Consider the following 23,725-nt stretch of genomic DNA (forward strand, 5'->3'; position numbering starts at 1 on the left):
AGACTCAGCACTGGCAATGGATACCAATGCAAAAATAACATGCTGGAAGTCATGATGATTTTTAAAAGCTACAGAAAAAATTTGAATGTTTCCTCACTAATGAAGCACCTCTCAGATCTTACATTAGATACAATGCAACCTGTAAGTATCACTCTCAGGTGGCTGGCTTCCCTCTCCCGATGGCACCAGATCAAAATCCACACAAAAGGAAATGACCAGAACATAAGTCAGGTACATGGGAGGACTTCTGCAGTGTGAGTCTATGGAAGTATTACACACTGGTCTGATGAACCAAGATGGGTTGCTTTTCTAATGTACCATTTGTACTTCTTGTGGATATGTCTAAACAGAAGACATCAAAGAATGATTTGTCCAGAAAGAAGTCTACAACTGCAAATAGTGTACTGATGTCCCTGATGATTTGTCACCATTGTGACATTTATTATGAAAACAAGTCAGGTTGACCTAACCTTGGCTCAGGTCAACCTAGACCTGCAATGACGTCCTATTGCTTGTTATAAAACAGGTCGCTGGATGCTAATCCATTCCCTCTCTTTGAGTATGCCTAGCTATCAGGTTGATGTCCTGCAACAGGACCCTGTTCTTAAAACTCCCTAGGATCTCACACACAGCTCTCAAGGGATTCTTGTGTATCATAAGAACTATGTTTCTGAAAAGTTGTCATGAGTCTAATTTTCATAGTCTAAATTTAAAGGCATCCTCTGGCAACCCCTCTGTAAAGAAAATAATTCCTCCTCAATTTATCTTCAGGGTTAACCCAAATTTTCATATAACCTTCAGAATCTATAATTTAGTATCTGGCTCGCCTTGTTAGTTTCCTGTCCTAAAACTTGGTGCAGATGAAGGACACCCAGGACTTTTGTCCAGGTAATTTTAAGATTTTTGCTGTTTGTTTGTTTTTTGTTTTGAGTTCTTTTCTCATAAGGCCCAACAAAGTAGCCAGTTAATAACTAGCAGTCAATAGTAACATTATTCATAATTACATCCTATGTATTTCCTGGTAAATTAATTACACAACTCAAAATCAAGAACCACATCTGCTTCTTCCATTGGTCACAGAAAAACCATGTGTCTTAAGATTCCTCGTGTAATGAGCACTGACTGTTACATAAAACTGATGAATCACTGACCTCTTCCTCTGAAACTAATAATACATTATATGTTGATTAATTGAATTTAAATTAAAAAATTAATTAATTTAAAAAAAGATTCCTCTCCAGAGAGCAGAATGTTGACAGTAAAGAAAAGGATTCACGATTACAGAAATGGCCCCCATTCACTCCCCACACCACTGCAATAGTAATGGTGAACATTTACTGAGTGCTTACCATGTTCTAAGCACTCCTCTGTGCACTGCATATGCATTGCCTCATTCATTTCACCCAATCATCCAAACAGGTAGATTTTATCACTATCTTCAACATATAGGTGAGGAAACTAGTGGAAAGGGGAGAGTCAAGATTTAAACCCAAGAGTGCCCACTGCTAAGTACCACACTGAACTATCTGTAGTATTGACAGAGCCAAAGGATGGACTTGGCACAGTTGCAGAGCAAGACCAACAAGGAGAAATCTAGTAAGAATAGATACAAAGTCCCATTCTACACAGGGATGTGGAAGCAATTAATATAAAAACAGAATGATTTTAGTAGACTGCAAGCTCAATTTTCAGTCAAGGTTAAAACATGGGTGTTTAAAAGCAACCTTAGGCTGCATTAATATGGACAGCGACAGCAGACCCACTACTGATTAAACCAGATCTAGAATATTAAGATCTGGAGTCCCATTGGGAGAGGGAAAGAGACCACCAGAACACACAGAGAGGACGGTGACCAGGAATATGAGATGGAGTTAAAATATGTTGCATGATACTCTAAACGCCTTCCAGTGACACTTTTGAAGGAAGTAAGGATTATCCTCTTGGGAAACATGTGTGGAAGGAGAGACAATACACAATCCCAGGTAGCTTCAAAGGAGGAAACTGGTACCCCAGACTGACAGCTACACAACTGAGAACCTTCTGAAAGTCAGAGCTGTCACAATGCAATGAATTACCTTGTCAGTAGTCACTTTTCCAATGCAGTAAAGCCCCAGCAGAGGAATGAGTGCCCGTTGGGGATCCTTTCATTCATACATTAGTCAGAGTGTCATTTGTATGCCAAAGGCTTTGGTAGGACCTCATCTAGAAGGATTCCTATGTTGGGAGGGGAGCTGATGTAAATCAGAAAGAACATAAGGAGACTCTAAGTTCCATTCCGCTGTTAAGAATCTATGATATCTTCCTCCAAATGATGGATCAAGCAATGCTCTGAAACAAGAGCTTCATTCTAACCTATCTTAGTGAGAGCAAAGAAAGAAGGAGACAGGAAGGAAAAAGGAAGGAAGGAAAGAAAAAAAACATTTTCAAAACAGTTACGTTGGGGATGAGTGCTTAAATGTAACACTGAAAATGATGTTGTGATCAAAGCAAGAATTATCCAGTTTTCTTAAAGATACCAAATTTGTAGAGAGGAAAAGATGAGGTAGAGGCACTTTTCTTTTTCCTTCAACTTAAGATCTTTAGAGAGCAAAATGATTAACCAGAAAATAGTTCACTTTTCTCTCTGGTAATTTACCCATTCCCATGACTTCAACTACCAAATACGGAATACTGTATGCCAAAACCTGCAATCCCAGCCCAGAACCACAAATCAATCCACCCACAGACATCTCAAAAATTCATTATGTCCAAAACTGAATTTACTCTTTTAGTCTCCCATAACCTAACATCTCCCCTCATATCAACATACCTTAATGAATGGCACCACCATCTACCAGGTGCCCTAAGCCAGACCAAGGCCAGGAAGCCAAGGATGACCCCTCCCTTACCCATCGGTTACCAACTCCAACCGTTTCCTTCCGTTTATATCACTCAAATCCATATCCTCCTCTTCATCCCCATTGTTCCTGATTCGGTTCAATCTCTCATTGTTTCCTCTTGGAACTGCTTTCATCACCTCCTGAGTAATCTCCCTGCCTCTCCTGTTGCCTCCTATCCGCACTGTTGCCTCCTATCCGCACTGTTGCTGGAGTGACTGTCTTAAACCATAAATCGGATCCTGTTATCCCACTATTTAAAATTAGTCCTTGAGTAGCTTGCCACATGCTTCAATGAAAACCCAACTTCCTCCACCTACCTATTTTTCTGGGGCCAGGATTCTAATCCCATTTGCCCCATCATCCCTTCCTCTGTGCCCTCTCAGTTCCAGCTTCCTGTAATATCCTCTCTCTCCCACACCCCTGCACAAGCAACTCTCTCAATTGGTCATTTTGTTTTTGCCTAGATAGTTCTGACCATCCTCTGAGACTCAGCTCATGCATTATCGCTTATCCTATAACTAAATTCATACGGATTCATTCAGTGACCATCCCCAAGCCCTTCTCTCTTGCCTGCCTCAAGTCACAGAGCCCACAGACACTGTGGAAGTTCACTTTCCCAGCTTCCCTTGCAGCTACAAGTAGATACCTGCTACAGATTTGGCCAATACATCGTGAGCAGAATTCTGCTCAAGGTCAACAGTTTCTGGGAATCTTTTTTCTCCCTGATGGAATGGGATAGATGGAGGTATACTCTAGAGATGGAGGTATACTCTAATCTCTGCCTCTCCAGCTTCCTATTGTGAACTCTGCTGTTGTCTGGGGCTCAGCAGCCATCCTGAAAGAAATGCAAGATGAGAGGAAAAGCTCAAAAATGAAAATCAGGGGCGCCTGGGTGGCACAGCGGTTGAGCATCTGCCTTCGGCTCAGGGCGTGGTCCCGGCGTTATGGGATCGAGCCCCACATCAGGCTCCTCCGCTATGAGCCTGCTTCTTCCTCTCCCACTCCCCCTGCTTGTGCTCCCTCTCTCGCTGGCTGTCTCTATCTCTGTCGAATAAATAAATAAAATCTTTAAAAAAAAAAAAAATGAAAATCAGCACGCCAGGAAAGAAAAAGATGGCAGCACTAGTTTGCTGAATCTACACAAGCAACCTCCTACCCCCAGACATCCCCTTCAGTGAGGAACAACGCCATCCTTATTTGACTAACCTACTATTGTCGGGGATTCTTAGTTGCAGCTGAACACACGCTTAACTGCTATTGCACCTCAGGGAACCCTTTCCACATTCTTCGCAAGTGAGGCAGTGCAGGGTGGGTAAGAACAAGGGTCTGGGCGCTCAGCAGCTACAGCCTCAAATCTGGGCTCCACCGCTTCCTCACTACACAACACTGGACAGGCAACCAAATCTCTCTGACCCTCAACTGCCACTCCCTCTCCCTGGAAAATGGGAATGGCAATGCCTAACAAAGAGGTTTATTGCAAGAACAAACAAGATAATATGTGTCAAGTACTGAGCGCATGCCTGATACACAGTGAGCACCAAAACATTTTAGTCATTGTTATGAGGAATCTGATGTTGTTGGTAGCACAGATGTATAATCCAACAGCACCCTATATAAACACGATTATTTCCCTAATGTCCTGATTTATAACTATCTGATACCACCCTGATTCCTTGCTTAGACTATGAGCCACACTGAAGGCTAGAAAAGAGGCATATCACTATGTAGTTAGTACCTAACACGAGGCGTGTATGGCATAGACTCTTCACAAAGATTTGTTGGATTAAATCGAATGAATGAACCAAAGACTAATTTGAGTATTGAAGTCTATCAGTTGGGCTGGCTTCTAGTAAAAATAGAATTTATATAGATGGAATATATATATAATATATATAGAAAGGAATATATATACTGAGGACCATATGATTGCAGACATACTGGTAACACATTAATTTTATTTACCAAGAAGCCACTCAAACTCTTAAAACAGGAAGATATTCCAGTTTGCTTTCACAAATATGTAATTTGCCCTTTTCCTAACTGCCATAGGGGAGTACTTCCTCTCCATCTGAAAATTAAGACAGCTAAGATCCAAGGTGCAAAAAGTACTTGTGGTAAAACCAAGCCAAAAACTGAACTCAGGATCCACGTTCTATCTTCTCTGCCCCTTCCAACTTACCCTCTGGAAAAGGCTCCTTCTCTGAATATTTGCCTGTGATGAAGTAATAAAATGAACAACCCCCACCGTTTTGCAAAGAGATAAGGTGGAGGAAAGAGGGGGGGGCTTCTTTGGTAAGTCAACAGCCTCCAAATATTAGAATGAGCCAAAATATTTTTTTAAGCAGTGTCTTGTCATCTACGGTCAAACTCATATAAAACGGTATTTATCATATAGGAATGCTATTTAAATTCAACCACTCAAATATATTGCCCGATCACAATAACTAAAGAAAACAGCATTTGATATAAAAACCAGCCCTCCCTTAGTCATTAAGATTTCCACATGAACTGGAAGAGCACTTGATTTTTCTGTATGGAGGAATACTCTGTCCTAATAAGGAAACATGATCTGCTCTGATGAAACTTTAACAGGTACTGCAATTTAGAAATTACATCACCGACTTACAAGCCCACACTAATAATTAATTACCCACGTAAATGTACACTACTTTACACATCCTGCCCCTTAACGAGCGCGCTCAGAAAAGCCATTGTACTCTGCCTGACTAACAGACCAGGTCGTCGACAGCCAAATGGCCCAGCGAATGCAAAGATTTTCCCTTAGGTACACTTTACAGTGTTAATGTAGATCCAGCGCCCATGCAAACCAACTGCATTCCCACAACCACATTCCACCTGCAGGAACACAGGTAACTTAGGGAGGGCATCGAGCTACGGACACTATCAGCAAATCAGAACCAATTTATAAGTGGTTTCCCTAGTGTTTGCAAAGACCATTACTGTGTAGTCACAATTACAGGAATAGTGAGTTCTCTTGCTCTGCTCTGCGAATGTTTTAAAGAAGTCACAGAGAGGCTTCTTTTTATGCTAGAGCAGGTGTGAACTCAATTCCACTCTTAAACTAGTATCAGCTCAGCTGAGAGAACAGCCGTAAATTTTTACTTGAGAACTAAATGAAACTCATGAGGGTATGGGGCAAAATCTCATTAACTATTAAAACGCCTTTAAAAGCCTGTGAGCAGAGCTGCTTTCTTTTATTTCCAATTCGGTGTTCAAACTACATAGAGGACTTTTCAATGAATGGAAAATGCAATCATTGAAAGTATATATGTTTAGAACATTTTTATTTAGAGGTAACAGAAGATTTCAGAGAGCTCTTTCCCCCCTGACCACACTTCCATGAATTAGGTCAGTAATAGAAATAAGGAAACCAAGGTTAAAATGAACAATGGCTTACTTAAGATCACCAAAAGATTACCCAGCAAACTACTATTTAGTATTTTCCCATGAGTTACTAGAATGCCTAACAGAGGTTGTCCACAGCTGCTTAAGTAGTCTGCCATGAGAGTTAAAATATTTATGTTCAGTGCATTTCAATTTCCAAATAATATTTGTGAGACCATCAATAAGTAAGGAAAAGGCAAACTATGCAGTACAAACATACATGCATGTACACAAAAGAAGACACTCACACATACAATACAGAGCTTGAATTTAATCCCGCCAGGAGACCAGTGTGTAAGGCTTCCAAAAATATAGACACTAGGCTCCCTTCCAATTACTCTGAAAGTTCTGAAGGAGACAGGGTCACTAATAAATTTTCCTCCACGATTTGGTATTGCCCAATTAAGTACAATCAGTTACACATAAAGAGTTTATGCTTGCATCTGAAGCATTCAGATTTGTCTACTGAACTGTTAAGAGTACAGCGTGGTCCGAATAGTCAAGGTGAGGAAAAGGCAAGAGCAATTAGTAACCTAGTAACTTCAGAGACTTAGCCACAGCAATGCTGATAGTATAAGGGTAGAAAACTGTACTGCGTGAGCAGAATGCTCTAAAATTAGATTTTTATGTGTCTCTTTCTCATCCTTCTCTTCTTTTGTCTCTTCCATCTCCACCAAATGTTATCAGATATTACACACTTCGTATTTTCATTCAGCTTGAATATGGCCCATGAGGGGGTGGCATTTAATTAATCACTTCCACATTCTGCCAAAATTCACGACATGATTCTCAAGTTTGCATATCACTTTTGCCAAGCTGGTCAGACCCTAATAAACAGAAAAACCACCTAGATAAAATAAAAGTGGGTGGAATAATAATTCATAGTAACTGAATTTAAGTGCCAGGTGCTTTTCATGTTACTTCGTTTAAACTCAGAGCAAGGACTCCGATGAGAAATTCCATCAGAGCACTAAAGATCGCCCAAGGTAACACAACTGGAGAGGAGCAAGCTAGGCGTCAAACCAAGGCCCAGCTGCAAACAATCCTTGCTTGGCTTATCATTCTCCATTTCACCACTACTCGGGCTTTAGTGGGATTTTCAACCTATGGGAAAGCTCTCAATGTTTTCTTTTATATATAAACAATATCACCAGCTATATTTTACACCAATTTAAAGTGAAGCTTCCTCATAGTTTTTCTTATAAATAAGCATGTGTCAAAGAATTGAGAAGTGATTAATAAACAATCATCAAGGAGATGAAAAATGTTTGGGCTGTATCTATTACGTACTTAGAAATAAATTTAATTTAATGCCAATCTATGCTCCATACATCTTGCAATGTTGGTCCCTAGGCCTGATATTCCGCAAGAGGAAATGAAATGAGATCCACTAAATACCTCTTTCTACTCAAAAATAATACACAGTTCCTTAGGAAGGACCCAGAACCCCTTTGAAATGAAGAGCATCAGAGAATAATCAGATGCAGAGCAACCTTCTGTGCCAAACTTCTCTCCAGAAGAACAAACTGAGGTGTATGAGGACAGTCTCTAACACATTCCTGAGAATGTGGAAAGTCCGTGTAATAGTATCTCCTGGATGAAAGGCAACCTACCTGCTCATTATTCAGGTTGGCCTACAATGAAGGCAAAGAAATCTCAACTTGCCAGTGGGCCTCCTAGCCTCACCATTCAAATACCATACTAAGGTGTTTTTAGCCATGTGCAACAATGAAATTTGAGATTATTTAAGTTGGAAAGACAAATGGCTGGAGGCAAATATTTCACAAGGGGCATATCCGAATTCAACAAAGTTGTCCCAAAAGAGGAACTTATTTTAGAGGCTTACTGTTTTTTGTGAATTGGCTAAAAAAGAAATCTTGGTCTTGATGTTTAGAGAACCAAATATTCTAGACTATCTCCACCTGTTCTTGCCTTCTGTTCTAATCTCCTTAGAAGGTAAAGTTGTCTTAAAGCTGCTAGCACCCAAGACCCAAAGAGCATACAGTTTTCAATTAATTGCAGACAGAAGTGACGGAGCACCAATGTGTAGGCTTGCAATGCATAAGATAACAATCACAGAGCAGCTGTCCTAACGTGTGTCACTTTACTGCCCTGCTCACAGTGATTCTGGCAGGGGTGGGGGAGGGCTAGGTATGACAGGTAATACTCACAGAAGTGAGAAGGGTGGGGATCCTAAGAAACTTATCCAAAGTCCTAGCACCAGAAAGTGGAACAGTCAAGACTAAGGCTGCATTGACTCCTGGCCCAATCTACTATTCCACAGTGCCTCTCGAGACTTGCAGTGCTTAAAACTAACCGCTGTGGTCCTAAGGAAGGTGATAATGTGAACAGAGAAAACAGGCTCATTTTTATTGACGATCCATATGGCATTTAAGGTAGAAACACAACTTTCATGGACGTTAGTTCCAAGACCCTATAAATGAACTGATGCTTCTCCTGGAGCCAAGGGGCAATGGAAGTTTTGAGAAACTCAGAGTGTTTAATCCCCCCACTCAAGGATCCAGTCAAGAAGCATGCTACTGGTTAATGCTATCACAGGCATCTTTTAAATATCAACCTTCTGCAAAATTCCAAGACGCCAACTTTCCACTGAGAAACTGAGCGAAAACTTTGACCACTCAATAGAAACAGCACTGCTTGTTTCACATCCAGTTTTCCCTTAATGATATATGGTCATTCCCCCTGCCTATGTTCTCATTGGCCTGATTCATGCCATGATTGTGTTCAACAGGGATGGGAAACTTCTGGCTAAAAGTTGAATCCAGCTCTCACCACAATCTCATGCAGTCTTGGCGTGTTCACTAAAACTAAATGTCTTTTGGCTGCACTTAATCCTCCACATTAAAGATCAACAAATACAATGGTGTACATGTTAAAATAAAATAGAGGGGTGTTTTTTGTCCCGAACAATGGGCATTCTTGTGTGAGTGCTTCACGGTGAGATGGCAGAGTGTTAGAGGTAAGCACACCGTTCAGCAGTGGCGCAGGGAGAAGATCTCTGCCTGGCACTTGTTGTGGCATGTCCTGGGACCTTGTGGCTCCAGGATGCCAGGCCTGCTCTGAATGGCTGTTACAGGACCCCCAACGGGACTGTAGAAGAGACTGTTAGCCGGAGCTAAGGGTCTGATGCACAATCAGGGCACTCTGCAGAGTGGCGGGAACTTGAAAATGCATACATGTGGAGGGCTGGCTCTGCCTCGCTCAGAGAATGAGGACAAGGAAGGTGCAAGCCTCAGGGCGGAAGTGAGAACAGCCTGCCTCAGACTCCTTCCTGGCGGTGACTCTCACATCTCTACTTTCTCCACCTCCCTCATTTCAACTAGCTTTTTTTTTTTTTTCTACTCCACGTCTCTTTGTCCCTTTCTCTAACTTGCGGACCAGAATTTAGAGTTGAGGCCCATTTCATAGTTTTCTTACTACATGAAAGTTTGAGCCTTGTTCTTACCTTTCCAGACTGTGAAGTTGAAAATTATGAATTTTCTCTGAGAAGAAACTAAATTAAAACCCTGTAAGTCACCAAGCCTGAGAGGCATTCCCAACTCCCTTCTCTCTTGTCTCTTTCTATTAACTAAGCGGGAGGAGCTACTGCATACCTCCCCACCCCCACCCAAACTTGGTAACTGGAGATAGCCATGGGATTCAGGGGAGGAGGGGTCACACTACCGGACTCCCTTTTCCCTGCTTCTTGCTTCATCAGACCCACACTTGACATCTGAAGCTGTGACAGTCATCTTGAGACAATGAGGGAAAGCACAAAAGAATCACCCAGACACCTGCCTGGGTATCACTGGGCTGCAAACCAATTTTAGCAGCAGCCTACCACCAGACTTCTAGTAGAAGAAAAATTCTTCTTAAGCAACCATTAGTCACATTTTCCATTACTTCTAAGCAAAAGCATTCCTCCCCAACACAAACTACTTTTTACCTTTATTTAACTCTAAAATGATGTATTTTCTCTTAGAGTCCATAACTTTCTATGTGAGAAATCTTCCTCTGGTATTTAGAAGTGCTACACTTTTCTGTTGGCTATAGTTTTCATAATGTTTTTCTGCTATCAGTTCTTCTAAATTTCATAAAACCTGACTCTGAAAGTATTTGATTATCACAGCATTCATTTTAGTATAGTGTACAGCAAATGGCTGAGTGGAAAGGAAGCAAGACCAATGAAAGACAGATAGACATTTTTCTTGATTGGAAAAGAAGAAATAACTTTTCCTATCTGAAAACTGGAAACACTTAACTTTTTTCGGTAGCATTTCAAAAAAAAAAAAAGAATGACATTACTTATTTTTTATAAATCAAATATTTTGTGGTATGTCTGGTAACAAATCCATCACGTTGTAGTATGGTCTGCTCCCTGATGTTAGAATATTCTGTGCAGTCAAGGATATATAGTACTATAGAATGAATTTCTGTTAAACTGGCTCTGGTGGAGGGTTTTCTTCCTGATACAGTGAGATAGATGGAGGCCTGATTTTAATTTATGGGCTTTTCATTCAGGACTTAAACCCTCTATATCTGATTTCCTGATTTATTCATGAATGAAACCACTAAACAGCCATCTATTGAGGTCCTACAACTCTATGCCAGGCATTGGCCCAGGCGTAACACTTTTCTCCTGGTGATGTAACTTAATGAGTTATTATTTTATCCTCAATCAATCTAATCCCTTAACTATAGATACGTAATGAGCTGAGGTAGAAAAGAAACACCCATTTGAATCAGGCTTTAAAGAATAACATTTGGAAAACACATCACTAGCAAAGTTACTTGAAGGTATCATAAAATAGAGATGAATGGATTAGAAATAATGATAAAACATCTCTAAAGATAAAATAAAGCAGAAGGATAAAATGGCATACCTAAAAGATCAATGGACCATTAGATGAGAAAATTACCTCAGAGATCATCCAAAGGTCTGTTCCATCCTCAATCTAGAGATGTGAAAAAACCTGACCTGAACCACCCACGGTTGCAACAAAGCAGAGAGTAGAAAAGGCAGTTCTTTACCTCCCAGCCTTAGCTCAAAATCAGGATTAGTAGTATCACTTGGGAAGACACTTAAAATAGTCTTATTTGTTAATACTTCGGGAAGACATTTTAAGTTAACATCTTCAAACAACAAAACTCCCGAACAAAGAAAGCAAACAAAAAACACCACAATTAAATGTTTCTCTCTCAGCAATTGCTTGCTACCACATTATCAGTCCAATAGATAACAGATGATATCATGATAACCTCAAGCAAAAAAAAAAAAAAAAGGGTCATTAAAAAAAGACGACACTGAGAGAATACACAGACGTCCCTAACCAATGAAGCTGCAAGCAGCCTGCTATCACTATCAAACTTCAGAACAATTTAAAAGTGAACTAAAATGTCTAGAGCTGACATCCATAGTCACAATTCCATTTTCATGAAGTTACTAAAATATTATTTGACCTCGGGCACTGTAGAAAATCAAACCCTTGCCATCGTTATACAGATTTTGTTTTTTTTCAAATATTTGAATTCCTGCGTGGAAAGAAAACATCTGACAAAGAGGTCAAGTTAAATCTTACCCATGCTTTGAAAAAAAAACGATGTCTCTTTGTGGTTAATGCACGTTAAGGTTTTCAAAACAGTTTTCCTAGTAAAAGCCTCTTCATTTAGGTTTATTTCCAGTTTTACAATGAAAAGAAAAACTCCCTGTATTAGCATCTACTCACATTCGCCATTTTACAAGAAGACTGTGCCACTGGCCTCGGCCAAAGGGATTTGAAAACACTCACAACACTTCACCTTTACGCTGGGCTAAACTCAGGGTAGTCATAAACACTTTGAAGTAATACAAACCTAAATATTCCTGCTAGGCAAACGGAGCAGTGGAACCGAATTATAATGAGCTAGCAGCTGTCACAATATGACCACAGTAACCAAATCAAAATATCAACCGCTAACCCAGATGAGATTCAAAGGTCATCCTATAAGCCAGCAGCTTTCTTCAGTTCTGCCTGAAACCCCGATCTAATCCTGCAGTAAAATGTTCCACTGAGCTAGTTTAGAAACAGTTACTCTATGGTGGGAAATTATTTAGGGCAGGTAGAGTACCGTTAGTGGGACTAGAACCAAACACCACAATAAGGAAACCGAACCATTCACAATGGGACATATAAAAACACAGCCGCTGATGTTGAACTAAGCTGCACCCAACTGTACAAAAGTATCACTTTTCACATCCTTCAGTTACCGATGCATTTCTATAATCTTACTGGCAACTTGCTCACTCAAACAATCTGGTTTTCAGTTAAGGCTCTGGAACAATAGAAGGAAAATGCATGCTTAGGTCCTTCCTCATATCAAAAAGTTTTAGCTAGAAAATATATTGTTTCCCATTGTAAAAACATTTGGGCAATTACCTGCAAAAGTTTAATGCTTGCAAGAAAACAAGCAGGGACAGGAATGTTTAAAAAAATCCATACTCTTCTGCATATAGCTCTTGTTAGTATTTTCAAACTATTCCATATCATATAATTCTTTTAAAAACACAAGACTCAGACCCATGGCCCCTCTGTCCCATCAGCATATACTGAAAGCTACTCACTGACCACCTATAAAGGTTTAATCAAACTGTTTAAAACCTGCAGCAAACAAGTTTCCAACAGATCAAGTGTACATTATTATAATTAATAACCATAAGCAGTCACAAAGAAAATGTAATTTCTTCTTTCCAGATGCGAAACGGGACATGGCATTTCAAAGAAGCAAAAATGCAAACCGGCTTGCTTGTCTCTGCCCAATGAAAGCAGTGATTGAGGATTCAGGAAATGTCAGGTAAAAGAGTAGAATATACAAATATTGGATCACTTTGCTGCACACCTGAAACTAATATAATCTCATCTGTCAATTATACCTCAATAAAAAAATAAATAACATTTTAAAAAGAGAGTATATACCTGAATTGGTCATGCAGGCAGTCAGCTAGATGACTCACTGCTATAGTCTCTCAACTCCTCCAGACCCCGCCACATGAGAAGGAAAACAAGAAGTCATGCACACTTTTTTTTTTTTAATTTGGGGCTGGCTTTTTTGTTTATTGTAGTTATGTTTTCCTTTAAAGGATTTACACAATATCAACTTCCAAATCTCTGTATGGCAACTATAACTACAGACAGTAATGGAAGAAGTGGTGCAGCCTTATAAACCAAGAGGGGTCATTAATTCTAGCAGGATAGGTGTGTGTGCGCACGCAGACACACCCATGCATGCATGCAAGTGCGCTTGTATTCATTTGTTAATTTTTACTTTAGGGATTCACAAACTATCAAATAGGATATTACATTCAGATATGTAGGCTTATTTCTAAAAGAATAAATTAATGGAGATATTCTAGTACTCTTATAAATTATATACCATTTTGCAAAAATTTGAGATGCACAAATAAGTTGAGTTTTGGTATTTTGGTGCCAAACTTAAGTATTTTATCACAAAAATTGGAACATTTATGCAAAACCATTTCTGTGAAATCAAAAAATTCCGAGTTGTAATAAAGAGTTTTGTTGCCATAAGAGTTTATGAGCAAATGTTGGCAATGCCTGTATCATTTCTCCAAAATAGTGTATTGCCATTAAGAACAAAATATATAATAATAATGCACTCCCAAAAGGAGAGAGCAGTTCATTATTTTTTTTCTTTCCTTGCAATAAAATAAAACCCTGCTAAATGAACAGTTTACTTAAAAAAACAGGTCATCTGCAGTTAATAACTCCTTCCCGTAAAATTAGTGTCACTTGTTTCTGTAGCAGACGCCTAATTCAGTCACAGGCTTGATTGATTTGACAATAGAGAATCTGGTCCAATAAAGTGGCTGATTTATTTCTTATGCTATAGCTTTTACCCTAATGTGACATCACAGCAGAATTAAATCTTTGACATGTAAAGAAATCTTTTGTAGTTTTAATGAAAACTAAAGATTCTGTAGGCAGGTATTGATTGTTGTCAAAAACTTCCAGTGAAGTCTAATGCCTTCTTTTGGTAGAATGAAAACTTCCGCAAAGATCATGGCACCGAATACGGATTTGGACACAAAGAGCAGTTCAGAATAAACCATGTATTCCGTGAATTCAAACTGTTGGTTACACTAATAGATCTTATTTTGTCTTCGTCTCCATTTGTAAATCAGTTGTCTTTAATTTCTGGAAAACAACCTATCTTCTCTTTATAAAAGCACAGCATAAACACCAAACAGGGCCCATCTCGAAAGTGGTTTTATTTTAAATAAACAGTAGCTTGGGCAAAAATCAATGAGAATCTTTGTTCCCCTAATCTAGCCCTGAGATAGTCAAGCAGATCAAGAAGGCGTTTGGGATGTTGTGAGAAATGACAGGGGTGGAAAGAGTTAATGCAGCAGCATGGCCAGTCCTCTAAAAATATTTTTAAATTATTTTCCAAGCTAAAAATGCAAGGTATTTCACAGTTGTTTAAATGTCTTTTTCCTTTTTTTGCAGACTGCGCCATGCCCTCTCGCTCCGAGGGCGACTTCCCTGACCCCAGTCTGACACTGCGCCGTTAATGTCAGATAAACCATTTAGCCCCAGCACAAATCTATTCTGTGCAAAAATCTGCTTGAGGTGGAAAATGTAGCAGTTTGTAAACAATAAAGAGCCATGTTTCAGACCAGACAGCTTATCTAACAGAGAAGTCCTTTCATGGGGAACAGTGGGTGGGAGCCTCCCGGACATAGTAGCATTTCCTATCACAATGCAGGAGACTGTCTTGGCCTCCATATTTAAGAGTTTAATGGGAAGGAGGGCAGACGGGATAAAAGAACACAGCTGACATGGACTTTCAGTTTAAACAACAACTAAGTGAAAAGAGTCAGCTCTCTGGGCTCTAGCTCCAGGCTCTCGGCCCACGTATATTTTAAATACTATTTGGATGGAAAAACGAATTTGGCTGGTAAAACTGTTGCCCATGAGGATGGATGAACAAGAACAAATGTTTAATATCCTTGTATTGCTTGGTGTATTCCATGATACTAATTTATCAAGTTATTCTTGAGGAAAACTTTGTATCATGTACCTAACATAAACTTCTAAATATGAGTAGCAATTCATTTATTCTTTTTTACTTTCACTCATCAGAGAATCATTTTAGAATCTTCCAAAGGAGTTCTTTAAAATGCAGTGGAAGCACTACTTCCCAAGATTATTATGTTCAAGTTAATCTTTTATTCTATTTTATGAAATTGAGTGAGGATGACTTGAGAAGGTGTTAGAATTTAATATTAGTACTATTGTCACTGAAGAGTCCAAAGTTGTTCTTATTTAAAATCTAAGTTGACAAATATATCTAGTCTTCTGTATCTGTATTAAAATAGGAAAGTTGTTGTACCTCCCTATCAACAACTGATCAAAAAAAAAAAACTGGGAAGCTGGCTTTGGCCACAAAATTAAAACATAGATGTGAAATTTATCATTTTAAAGTAAAAGGAGCACAAGTATAAGAACAACCAATGATCAAACACAACTTCATTGTTCTCAAAGCTGGAATATATAAAGGCACAAACATATGATATCACCCACTTAAAATACGTTGCTAGTATTTCTCTGCTTTGTCTACTTTGTGTTAAATACCTGAAATTTCTTTAGATGGATTTGATGTGACTTTTGAAAAAATGACTGAGACTCAAGGACTATCTATACATTAAATAACAAGCTCCCAAGGCTTAAAAATAGGGACATTCTTTAGAAGCATTTGCAATTATGGTTTCAGAGTGATATAATTATGGCTGTGTGTTTTTCTTGGAGTATGGTCCAATGCCTTCTGCCAAGAAATTTAACTTCATTTATTGATGGATTTGCAATAGAATTTGACCAAGTTGAGAGATTTATTAAGATTTTTTTAAAAACCACATTTACTAGAACAAAGATCACTGTTTCACTCAAAACTGAAGAAACCTGCAATTGCTCATTATTCAGGTTACTGCTGTTACACACGCATCCCTACAGGGTAAACGAAACAGAAAAATACTTGAAAGATGCCAGTATGAAGGACATGCTGGAAACTAGCAAACTGTCTCAAGCGTAGCTTGCTTCCAGTGAAGTAACATACAGTCCGCCTAGACCATCAACACTAAAAAGCTCACACCAAGATAAATACACAACCAGATCTTATAATTCAACTTGAATATACTACTCTGATTTCAGCAATCCAAACCTATTATTAAAGGAGTTTCTATAACCCCGGACTATATATCATTGCCAACACACAAGCCCGAAGATATTGTTATTTTAAATATCCACCACTTTAAATTTATCAACCTTAAATCAGAAAACAAGTATTGCAATATTGAAACTGAGATAAGAGCTTTATACCTAAGGAAGACAAAATTTCCACGGCGATTCGATATCACTGAAATCCTGTTAATTCCGCATGGTTATAAAACGTAGTCCTTTACGCACGATTACCAAGCATAAACTGTCAGTATTTTTCTGCAATTTAATTACTAGAGTGAACTGGATAAATATCCAAGTCCCTAAAAACAGATCGTCTGTCTGCACTGTATTCTCCCCTTTCTATGGTAAAGTATCAGCATTTGAAAAGTGCATGTTAATTTAAAATTGGTCTTACTTTGTATTCTGGAATTGACAAAAGGTGGAGAGAGATTGTCATGTGACCCAAGGTCCCTGCTGGTCATGTGGTCATAGGGAGTCCCATCTCCATAGTTCTGAAAATAAAACAACATCATAAGTTTTCATTTCACATTGAATAAATCAGCATATAAATATCCTCCCTACTGACAGCTCCGCGATCCAAAGAAACTGAAGTCCACATTCCCACTATGGAACCTCATTATAAGGGACCTGCCTCTTCACAGGTCCAGTGGGTAAGTGAGGGCTCTAGAGTCTACAGAGTTCCGGTTTTCCTCATGGTAGCTGTGAAATCTTATAAATAATAACAGAATCAACTGCAGGAAGTTGTTGACATGATTAAATGAAATAATATATGTAAAACACCTGACACATATAAAATACACTATAAATATTAGAAGTTATTATTTTGGTAAGCCCACATCTTTTTTTAAGATTTTATTTATTTATTTGATAGAGAGAGAGAGAGCATAAACAGGGGGAGCGGCAGAGAGAGGGGGAGAAGCAGGCTCCCTGCTAAGCAGGGAGCCGGACGAGGGGCTCAATCCCAGGACCCCAGGATCATGACCTGAGCCAAAGGCAGACACTTAACGGATTGAGCCACCCAGGCACTGGCAAGCCCACGTTATTTAAAAAAAGAAAAAAAGCAAGATTGGGCCATCAGGGAGAATGACCCATAGCCTATAGTGAATTGCTTTTAGAAGACCAAAATGCAGCCTTTTAAACAACATTTGGTTTTACAATATTGAAATTTCCATGTTTTGTTACAGTTGTTATTGTGGTTGTAAAAGAACAGGATCATTCCATAAGTAATTAACATGTAAGAACGTTAAAATTATTACAACAGGACTAGGAAGGAACACCAAAACTTTAGCACAAATTAGTACTTCTGGATTTGGACAAAGTATGCCACAAAAAAAGTTTTAAAGCAGACGTTACTTTTTGGCAGAAATTTGTCATGATTATGATTATCTCGTTATTTTAATGGAATTTAAAATTAAAATAATGTTTTTAAACTACCTACTTATTTGGAAGAATCTGATAACATAGAGGAAAAGTTAAAATCACCTATATTACAGGGTTCAAATTTCAGACTAAGGTGCATCAAGTAACCAAAAAGGAAAAAAAAAGGGGGGGGGAGTCGATCTGCTCAGCTGGTTGCACTGCCCATAAAGACCAAGTCAAATTTACTCAGAGGTATCAGTTGGCATGTTAGCCAAAGGGCAGAATCTGCCCACACAAAAAAAGACGGATGCTGTCTGAAAAATGAGAATGCACGTCACTTCACTAGAGAATAATTGGAACCCTTAAGGTTCCAAATAATCCTGTTTTTTATCATTTTTCCTCATTTAGAAAAATTAACTTGAATGATACTGTAAATCTAATGCTGCCAAAATGTCAGTGTATACAAAGATGTTATTTTTTTTAAATACCTAGCATGGGTTTTGCACTCACTTAGTCTATGCCGGCCACTGTATAAGACTGATTTTTCTTTATTCAGTGTCCTCATCTTAGACAGTGTACTTTAATATACACTACCTAATTTAAACCACAGCACAGTACTGCAAGGTGGTGGATAATATCACCACTTTAGGATGAGAGAAGACAGGACTTAGCATGGCTGTCGGTACAAGTCAGCCTCAGAAATCTGTCACATGCAAACTCCCTGGATTGGGAAGACAGAAATTACAAAATATTGACTCAAAATTATTCACCAAAATATTCCCTGAAATATTCCCTGAAAAAAATTGGCGGGACAGTTACTGAAAACGAAATAAAAGGACGGTCCTAAGGGACCTTGTTCTCAGAAGAAAAATTAAAAGTAGTGTGTGTGTGAAAGTGAGAAATCCTAAGACACTAATCGTGAATGAGCTAAACAATAGGGGGAAATTCTGTCATCTCCTACACTTGCTGTCAAGGGGAACGGATTTATTTCTGCAAGTGCAGCCTGTAACGTGAGGAGGAGGAAAGATTTCCTCAACCCATCCATATCTGCATTAGGATATCAACCCCGACAGCTGGTGCAGAGGCTCAACAAAGCTCCTGGTGAGCTTACAGAACCTGCCGCACCATGAAGACCACAGTGAGAACCACAGGGTCAGAGGACAGGTGGAAATGGACAACAGTGGCTTGCTGAGATGTCCTCATTGGGATAGCTTGACTACCTTCCTTGCCTCCTTCTGCCAAAATAGAAACACCCCACCTCAAATTTATGTGAATACTTACAGTAAAATGATCCCTCCCTACAGAATGCTTCATTTATACAGCTGGCTGGGGGAGGGGCACGTGTTCGTTTGACTATGTGCTCTCAGTCTATTTTTAATTTGGGGCATTTAGATGTATATTAGCAAAGCTGACATGGATTTTAGGGGGCCTAGAAATGATTCCATTAAAAACAGATTATACATAAAATCATATATCTTTAAGTGGGAAGGAACATAAAAGATCTTCTGGCTTTACTTCTTCATTTTACAAATTAGAAAAATTAGGACCAAAGAAGTGAAATAACATGCCCAAGGTCATACACACACAAAAATACACATCGCCTCACCACCCCACTCCCACCCCATTCCATGGTCTTCCCATTGCACCCAAACTAACAACTAAAGCATGAAGGAAAACCATGAAAAAGAGTAGCAAAATCTGAAACCAAATAAATGAATGAACCCAACTGGTGACCAAAGCAGTTCCTACCATGTTTGTGAAATGAAATCAACTGTGATTCATTATGTAGATTACACTGATCAGGTAGAACACCATGCCCCACCTTCAGAGTTATTCTGTGATCTACACAGTACATTACGGGGACACTACACTGATCAGCTAGAACACCATGCCCCACCTTCAGAGTTATTCTGTGATCTACACCAGTACATTACGGGGACACCTACACTGATCAGCTAGAACACCATGCCCCACCTTCAGAGTTATTCTGTGATCTACACCAGTACATTACGGGGACACTACACTGATCAGCTAGAACACCATGCCCCACCTTCAGAGTTATTCTGTGATCTACACCAGTACATTACGGGGACACTACACTGATCAGCTAGAACACCATGCCCCACCTTCAGAGTTATTCTGTGATCTACACCAGTACATTACGGGGACACTACACTGATCAGCTAGAACACCATGCCCCACCTTCAGAGTTATTCTGTGATCTACACCAGTACATTACGGGGACACTACACTGATCAGGTAGAACCATGCCCCACCTTCAGAGTTATTCTGTGATCTACACCAGTACATTACGGGGACACTAGGATTGTTTTTCAAAGTTGTGCCATCTACAACAAATAACTTTCTGTAATACTGGATCAATAACTGGCAAAGTAAGGCCAAATATTTAATGAAGGATTTTTCTTCTGGTTAGCAGAAGTGGAACAGGTGTCAAATTCAGTAACAACATCCAATAAGAGAATGGAAAAAAAATCAAATCGCAAACACAAGCTGATCCTCATTAAACTTAGTATGCGCATATATGTCTGTGCATTTGTGTGTGAGAGAGAGAGAAACTCACCTTCAGTTTGTCAATTTACATATGCGGGATGTCTGGCTGTGGGAAAAAAGATTAGATATACTTACCCTGGACGGGCTTGGATGTCCTCCATTCCCCCAGGACCCTGAGCTACTTCTGTCTTCTACACCTAGGGACAAGAGAAAAGTTCTTTAGGCTTTCTTGCAATAATTCTTCCTTTTTGTATATGCACTTTCAAATTAATGTTTCAAATTAATCTCCTCTTGCCTTTAATTAAGAATCAGGCATGGGGCTACCACGATGATAGTGGCTTCTGACCCATCTACTTAAATTAACTCATTTAAATTCACAGCAGAAATGAACTGGACCCTCAGGAACCAGAGGTATGAACATAAAAATTACTTCCATGCTTCAGTGTTTCATAGCCTCAACTTTTATAGACATGAAACTGCACTTAAAGTTTTATTAAGATCTTTTGTACAAAATAAGTTTAAAACGACACTAATACAACCTTAAATGTATATTTAAAAAGGTAAGTTAAGACAAATATTCACGCCAACATTAGCAGCATCTGTGCCGTAACGTTCTTGGATACTTCTTGTTCTCTAGCAAGGCTTATTACACCAGACAACAGACATGCAACAAAATGCACAAGACAAAAAGAGGATTCAGTAGTCTATTTCCAAAAGTACATTACAAGGATATAAGAATGTTGTTTTTTTTTTAATGTTTTAAGTAAAGACAACACTGTCTCAGTGTTTTAATTATTTTAATAGATTTGACCACTTGGCTACAGTCCTTAATCTGGGCATTGAGAAGTGAAAATTAAAGTTGTTAAAGCAATGTTTTATCTTGATAAGTGATAGCGAAGAGACCTTTATGAACCATCAGAAAGTGGAAATTCTAAACTCTGGACCAGCAAAGTTCTAACGCTGACCACGCCATCAGGGCTTCAAGTGGCAAAATGCTCAGGCTGGAGAGTATTGCAGCGAAGTTATCATCTCAATTGCATAAAACATAAAAGTGTTCTAAAGATCAGTCACTCTATATTTAGAAATGGCTTTGAGATTGTTGATGAAAGGTCCTTTATAAGCATAAAAAGTTTCACTGTCCTATTATTTTGATCATGGTTGATAGCAGACGGCCACCACAGACCTCCTCTGAGGAGAGAACTGGAGGAGGAGGTGTGAAACTTTGGTTCAGGAGACATAATCCCATTTATTGTGCTTCCTAAGATTTCAGTGATACTGTTTATTCTCCTAATACACTACTGTCCTTCCTTTTATTATTGCTATTTTATTATCAGAAGAAATAATCATAGCATAATTAATTGATTTGTTGTTGGGTACAGTGGAGCACACAGCGTTTTAGAATACCTTAAGAGATGGGACAGCAGCAACAAAAAACAACTTTTACCACAAAACTTTAATTCTTTCTCTCTTTTTTTTTTTAACAAATATTTCTGTTCCTTTTGTGGGTGCTTCAGAAGATAGAGTCCCCCGTGGACAGCTAAAATCAGTGACTGCGAGCTTTAAGGGATATCAGGAAAGCTTGGGGTAGTGCATCAGTCTGGAGAGAAAGTGCAACGCTTTCCCCAAATCCGCTGTTTAACAACCTCATCTCCTGGCCTATGGGTATGCTGAACTGAAATACTCAGAGAAGTGACTTAGAACCCTCTGGATTTGGCAGTTTTGCAAGCCTCTATGGTTCTCTTCATCCTTAACCAAAAATCAAATATTTTCGGCAACAATAAGTATAAATGACAAAAATCTCTCAACCACTGGATTTTCAGAAATCTGGCATGTCTTGACTTCCTTTTCACCTGAAACAGACAGTCTGGATTAATTCGAGAGATTGTTCCTCTTACATTTGGCCAAAAAGTGATAAAGGGAACAGAGTTGAATCTATATTCCACAAGATTTCATATTGTTTGGACACATTTTATCTGTCCAATTTTTAAGGAAAATTTTAAACACAAAAAGCAGGCAGAGACAAGGAGGAAAAAGGAATCGTTCTCACACGGGGGGTGATTTTGGATCCCAGAAAGCATTTGGCAATGTCTGGGGACATTTTTGGTTGTCACAGTTTGGGGCGGGGGGGAGGGGTGGGGAGGACAGTGCCACTGGCATCTAGAGGCCGGGGGGTGCTGCTAAACTGCCCTCCCACAACAACAACCAAAAAATGCTCTGCCCCCAAGTATCAATTGTGTCTAGATTGAGAAGCCCAGTGTGGAGGGAAAAATCACATTAAAGAGCAAAAAGGAAGAAGCGAGTTGGAGAAAAGATGTACTAGAATTTAATTTATGGTTTAGTATGAACTCTTACTAAATACACGGTGACTTATGCCTTTTAACCCAGACTTGAGCTGGAGTGTTTCAGGAGACCTTCATAAACATCTTCTGTCCACAGAATAAAGGGAAAATGATGGTCAACTAAGCAGCCTGCTAATTAGCGGGCAGATAAAACACATCAAAACTTGAGTATTCCCAACTGGGCAATTTCAAAAGCGAGCAATCCACTAATTAAAAATGCTGGAAGTCTAGCTTTTTCAAAACAGGTTAAATACTGGCTGGGTTCCTTCACAAATAGATTCCCAACCAATCAGATCTGACTGCTCTTTTCCCATCCTTTCTCATTTCCATCTTTCTCATTTCCGGACCTCACGCTGCTCCACCATCCTTTCTGCTTCCTCCCTTTTACTGATCTCTTTTTAACAGGCTTTTCCATCCCCTGGCCTCCTGCTAGATCTAACAGATAAGGACCAATCTCTAGCTCTCCCAAACCTAATAGGACAATTGTATGATTTCTGATTATACTTTTTTCTTTGAAAAAATATCTGTATAGCTGGGTGCTCATTTATCCAAGAGCAAGAGGCCACAGAGGGAAAGCACTGAGATTTGTAACTCATAATGAATGTAAACATGTTGCTTTTAAGTCATTTGTTTCCATCTTCCCTCCCACTGAGCTTCATCAGGCCTGCCAGTTAGTTAGCACTTCCTCAACTATTCATTCAATACATCTCAGAAGGCATCTGAGGACCCCCTACATGTGGATCACCTGTATATTCACTTCAAAATCAGCATCTTGGGGTTCACTGCAGACCAACGGAGTCTGGATCACTCATGAAAACTGTGCTTTAAATTAGGTCCCCAAGTCATCTGCATGTGCACAGTAGTTTGAGAACCACCAGCCTGCCTTATCAGGAACACAAGACAGATGCATGCCCCACACCTCCAACACATGCCTCTCTCGCTCCAGATCTTCAAATTCCTGCCAAGGTTGCCAGTTTCAGCAGTACTCAATACACAT

The 23,725-nt window shown here is 39.3% G+C and overlaps 1 protein-coding gene across 12 annotated transcripts in view; it reads right to left on the reverse strand.

The window, feature by feature from the left end:
• Positions 1-23,725, reverse strand: part of TCF4 (transcription factor 4) — a 349,754-nt gene that overhangs the window by 213,256 nt on the left and 112,773 nt on the right. For all 12 annotated transcript variants that reach the window (XM_019794601.2, XM_034642406.1, XM_019794595.2 and 9 more), the window contains 2 exons: positions 20,525-20,586; positions 16,914-17,010 (listed from right to left, as the gene is read on the reverse strand). In XM_019794601.2, the coding sequence (XP_019650160.1) occupies positions 16,914-17,010; positions 20,525-20,586 (159 nt within the window). The remainder of the gene's footprint in view (positions 1-16,913; positions 17,011-20,524; positions 20,587-23,725) is intronic.

This window comes from Ailuropoda melanoleuca, chromosome 14, assembly GCF_002007445.2.
Source record: "Ailuropoda melanoleuca isolate Jingjing chromosome 14, ASM200744v2, whole genome shotgun sequence".
Classification (NCBI taxonomy): domain Eukaryota; kingdom Metazoa; phylum Chordata; class Mammalia; order Carnivora; family Ursidae; genus Ailuropoda; species Ailuropoda melanoleuca.